General features: G+C 64.1%; 1 protein-coding gene across 1 annotated transcript; it reads left to right on the plus strand.

The window, feature by feature from the left end:
- Positions 1-2,702: 2,702 nt before the first annotated feature.
- FIGNL2 (fidgetin like 2) lies at positions 2,703-4,898 on the plus strand. Its single transcript, XM_041477525.1, has one exon. The coding sequence runs from the start codon at positions 2,706-2,708 to the stop codon at positions 4,896-4,898; it is 2,193 nt and encodes a 730-aa protein (XP_041333459.1). The 5' UTR covers positions 2,703-2,705.
- The last annotated feature ends 449 nt before the right edge of the window (positions 4,899-5,347 follow it).

The following is a 5,347-nucleotide window of genomic DNA, read 5'->3' on the forward strand; positions in this document are numbered from 1 at the left end:
CCTGGTGTCATGGTCAGGTGTGACATCCCTGGTGTCACGGGTGGGTTGTGACATCCCTGGTGTCATGGTCAGGTGTGGCATCCCCAGTGTCACGGGTGGGTTTCTTTCTACAGAATGACGGGACACGGTCTCAAGCTGCAGCCGCGGGAAGTTTAGGTTGGATGTTAGCAGAAAGCTTTTCATGGAAAGAATGATGAAGTTCTGGAATGGCTGCCTGGGGAGGTGGTGGTGTCACCATCCCTGGAGGTGGCACTGGGTGCCAGGGTTGAGTTGAGGTGTTGGGGCTGGGTTGGACACAGCGGTCTTGAAGGTCTCTCCCAGCCCGATTGATGCTGGGACTGTGTGATTCTGGGATTCCGTGGTTCTGGGATTTGGTGGTGCGGTGATTCTGTGCTCGGTGGGTTTTGGAAAAAGCCTGGATGCTCCAAGCTGGCAGCTCAGCAGAGGAGGAGCCAGCAGCAGCCAAACCGGCATGACAGATGCATGATGACCACGGAGCCTGGATGACCACGCAGCCTGGATGACCACAGAGCTGTGGATGGCCAGAGCTGTGGATGACCACAGAGCCTGGATGACCACAGAGCTGTGGTTACCCAGGAGCGGTGGATACCCAGGGCCGTGGATGACCACAGAGCTGCAGATGGCCAGAGCTGTGGATGACCACGGAGCTGTGGATGACCACGGAGCTGAGCTGTGGATGACCACAGAGCCTGGATGACCACAGAGCTGTGGCTTGGCAGCTCAGCCTGGCACCCAAGGACGGGGATGCTCCTTGGACATGGACTGCCCAAAGGGATGACACCCATCTGGATCACTCCCTCCAAGAGCCAGCCCCTCTTCCTGGGGCTCAGGGGAATTCAACTGCATTTAAACCCCAGCTTTAGTCCATCCTCAGCCTGGATGTGAATTTGGCTGCGTTTAAACCCCAGCTTTAGTGCATCCTCAGCCTGGATGTGAATTTGGCTGCGTTTAAACCCCAGCTTTAGTGCATCCTCAGCCTGGATGTGTTTACTCTTCTCTGCTTTTTTGCCCTCCAAACCCATCAGAGTCTCCTCTTGATCCCCGCGGGGGTGTGGGGTCATCACAGCCATCTGCAGACGCTGCCTGGGCGGGGGGGGGGTCACTCCACTGGGATTTTTTCCCCAGAATTTTTCTACCCCAACATCAGCACCATGTGCGTGGGGCCGGGCAACGAGCGCGAGAAGGTTTCACCCGAGCGTGTGCGTGTGCAAACGCGGTGTGCCCTGCACACAGGGGCCGAGGGTGAGCTGTCCCCGCTCCGACAAAGCCCTGCGATGCTGTCCTGCATCCCACGGCCTCGTGGCTGGAGCTTTTCCCGGGGGGGGAGGCGGCAGCGCACCCCATCCCCACGCTGAGCCGTTGGACACCCTCAGCGGTGCGCCCGCTGAAAACCCCCGGAACAAAAGCCCAGTTCAGACTCGCTGCTGAATAGATTAACAAGATTTCCATAATTAGGGCGGGCGGGAACAATAGGATTCTCCCTGCCCAGCCCCCCTGCCCGCCTTTGTCTTGTGCTGGGGATAATGGGCAGCAGCGAGGGTGGGAACCGGCCCGGCCATTTGGTCACTGGACAGTAATTTTCTCACACTGCCAAGGGGAGCATTGAAACATCTGTCCCGCTCCGCCACTCATTCACGTCCCATTTCAACCCTGACAACTCCTCCCTGCCCACCGCCCTCCCCCCTCTCTGAGTTTTCCAGCTTTTTCCATGGATTTGGGGGTTTTTTTTCTCCTCGCCTCTTCAAGGGGGTGGTTGGCGCCTGGGGCTTGCGAAGCTGTTCCCTTGAGCAGCTCGGGGATCGGGAACAGGGCTGGAGGAGCTGTGCCCTTGTGGTGGGCTTCCAACCACACCCCGGGGCATTGGCCACCCTCCTCCGGGCTTTTGGAGGAGCAGTTCCACCCCTGGGCCCACCTCCAGATGATTTTTTAACTGGTGTCTGAGCAGTTGGGTTCATTGCTGTCTTAGGCAGCATTCCCTGTGCCAAAAGCCTGGGAATGCCGCTGGGATTTGCTGGTTGTGCTGCTGGCCAGGAGTGGTCAGACACCTCCCCTGGTGTCCCCAAATCCCAGAAATGTCGCTTACTTAAGGCATATTCTTTCTTGCAACTACAGAAACATAAGGTTACGATTTTTCTGCTCAGTGTGTGTGTGTGTTGTGTTTTTATATCAATCCAAGCTTCTCTCAAGGTTGCAAATCAAACCCTTCCATGTCTAAGTTTTTGGTTTTCCCATTCTCACACCCTGAGGCTCTGCACATATGGCTGGGGGGGGACACTCCCACCACCCTCGGCAGCCCACGGAGCAAGAGGCAGCTATACCAACCTCAGCAGGAGGTGCCCATGATCAGTTTTAGGGTGGAAGAATTCCTTCACAGAAAGCATTGGTGGGAGTTGGCTTGACATCAGGGATGTGGTGGTGTCCCCATGCCTGGAGGGACAGCTGGACGTGGCACTCAGTGCTCTGCTCTGGGTGATGAAGTGGGGATTGGTCAAAGCTTGGGCTTGATGATCTAGAAGTTCCTTGCTGACCTCGGTGATCCTGTGAATATCCAGAGTTAGCTGGAGCAGGAGTTCCCAGCCCGGGGGTGTGGTGGGGAAAGGACAGGGCAGCACAGCAGGATTTGGGGACAGCTCCTGTTCCGCTGCTCTCACCTGTGCTGTCCCGTCCCCACAGGTCTGTCGAAGATGCACTGGTCACCAGAGCATGCCCAGTCCCTGAACCAGTGGCCGGAGCAGCACCTGGACGTCTCCTCCACGACCTCCTCACCGGCCCACAAGTCCGAGCTGTACCCCAGCGCCCGCCAGCGCTTTAACTACGCCTGGGCCAACGACGACATCTCGGCGCTGACGGCCTCCAACCTCCTCAAGAGGTACGCCGAGAAGTACTCGGGGGTGCTGGACGCGCCCTACGAGCGCCCGGCGCTCGGCGCCTACGGGGATGGAGCCTTCGGCGCCATTAACGGGCAGAAGGGGGACGGGGAGCCCTGGCCGGGGGCGCACGGCTCTGATGGCACCTACCCCCTGACCCCCATCCACGATGGCCTGGCTGGTGCCAAGGGCGTGGTGCCACCCGCCGTCCCCACCGGCAGCGGGGCCATCGGGCTGGGGGGCTCCCCGGTGGTGTCGGCCAACCTCAGCGAGCCCGTGTACCCCGGGAACTCCTGCGGGGCAGCTGCGGCCAGCTCCGGGGCGCTCGGCGCGTCTCAAGAGTATCCCTCAGGCTATGGTGGCACCTACTTGCCCTCCGGCTACTGTGCCCAGCCAGCAGCAACGCTGCCCCCCCCGCACCCTCCTGGCCTCCACAGCTCGGGGCTCCTGCAGCCTCCGCACCCCTCGCCCGCCCTGGTGCCAGGCTACGGCTCCTCGGGGGCCATGTACAACTATGCCAGCGGCAGCTACCCGCCCCAGCCGGGCTACGGGGGCATCCACCCGCCCCACCCCTCTGCCTCCTACCTGCCCTCCGGCATCGCCGCGCCCACCCCCATCCCAGCCCCGCCGCCCTCCGCCCGCCCACCCGGGGTCCCTGGCTACGGCTACCAGGGCTCCGGGCTGGGCGCCCTGGCCGTGCCACCCCTGGGCACCGAGGCGGCGGGCACGCTGAAGAGGAAGGCGTTCGACATCGCTGGGGAGGATGACGGAGAGGGCAGGTACAGGAAATACAGCTACGAGCAGCCAAAGTCCCCCTACGCCCTGTCGGACAACGGCGAGTGCCGGGGCAACGGGTTCAGCAGCAGCGGCGAGTCCCCCCAGGTGGTCTTCAAGGCCGGGAAGCGGCCGACGGGAGCAGGGAGCGCCGACGAGCACGGCGGCAAGTACGGCGGGCAGCAGATGAAGGGGATGGTCTCGCCATCCTACGGCGCCAGGGACGCTCCTCTGCGGCCAGCGGAGCCCTTCGAGAAGTTCAGCCCGCCCCTCACCAACGGGGAGCGGGCGGCCGAGCCGGGACCCCCCTTCCCGCTGCGGCTGCCCCCCAAAGCGCCGGCGTTCGGCGGCGCCCCGCCGGAGGAGCAGCCCAAGAACATCGACCCGCTGCTCCTGGAGCTGGTCAACACCAAGGTGGTGGAGCGGGGCCCGCCGGTGCAGTGGTCGGACGTGGCCGGGCAGGCGTCGGTGAAGGCGGCCATCGAGGAGGAGCTGCTGTGGCCCATCCTGCGGCCCGGCTCCTACAGCGGCGCCAGCCACCCGCTGCGGACCCTGCTGCTCTTCGGGCCCCGCGGCACCGGGAAGACGCTGCTGAGCCGCTGCATCTCCACCCAGCTGGGCTCCACCCTGCTGAGGCTCAGCGGCACCACGCTGCTGTCCACCTGGAAGGCCGAAGCGGAGAAGATCCTCCAGACCGTGTTCTTCGTGGCCAGCTGCCGGCAGCCCTCCGTGGTGCTCATCACCGAGGCCGAGTCCTTGCTGGCGGCGCGGGCGGGCGAGGACGGCGGCCAGGCCAGCAACCTCAAATCCCAGCTCCTCTCCTACCTGGACAACGTGGCTACCTCATCCGAGCACAACGTGGTGGTCATCGGCACCACGGCGCGGCCCGGCAGCATGGACGAGGCGTCGCACCGGCGCTTCGGCACGCGGCTCTACGTGGCGCCGCCGGACGGCGAGGCGCGGCGCCGCATCCTGCGCCAGGCCCTGGCCCGGCAGAGCTGCTGCCTGAGCGAGCGGGAGCTGGCGGCCCTGGCGCAACGCACCGAGAGCTTCTCCGGCGCCGAGCTGCTGCGGCTCTGCCAGCACGCCGGGGCCGCCGCGCGCCGCGCGCCGCCGGGACCCCCCGCCTCCTACCAGGACCTGGAGAAGGCGTTCTGCAAGGTGCGCCCTGCCGCGTCCCAGAAGGAGCTGGACTTGTTCCTGGAGTGGGATAAGATGTACGGCACCAGGCACTGACCGGGGGCCGGACCCCGAGGCCGTGGGGACAAACGCCGAGGCCACAGGGATGAACCTCAGGGCTGCAGGGAGGGACCCCAAGGCCGCAGGGACAGACCCCCGAGGCCGGAGGGACGGACGCCAAGACCACAGGGACAGACCCCCGAGGCCGGAGGGACGGACGCCAAGACCACAGGGACAGACCCCCGAGGCCGGAGGGACGGACGCCAAGACCACAGGGACAGACCCCCGAGGCCGGAGGGACGGACGCCAAGACCACAGGGACAGACCCCCGAGGCCGCGGGGACAGATTTGGGACACGGATTGGGGTCCGTGGGGTGCATCCCTCCTGGCAGCACCGCATTCCTCCCCTCTCCTCTTTGGGACTCATCGGGGATTTCCCCTGCTGTGCCTCTCGGGGAGCCTCGCCCACCACTCAGGATAAGCTATTTATTATTTTCCCAGCCCTC

Source organism: Pyrgilauda ruficollis, unplaced genomic scaffold (assembly GCF_017590135.1).
Source record: "Pyrgilauda ruficollis isolate IOZ18807 unplaced genomic scaffold, ASM1759013v1 scaffold400, whole genome shotgun sequence".
Lineage (NCBI taxonomy): Eukaryota > Metazoa > Chordata > Aves > Passeriformes > Passeridae > Pyrgilauda > Pyrgilauda ruficollis.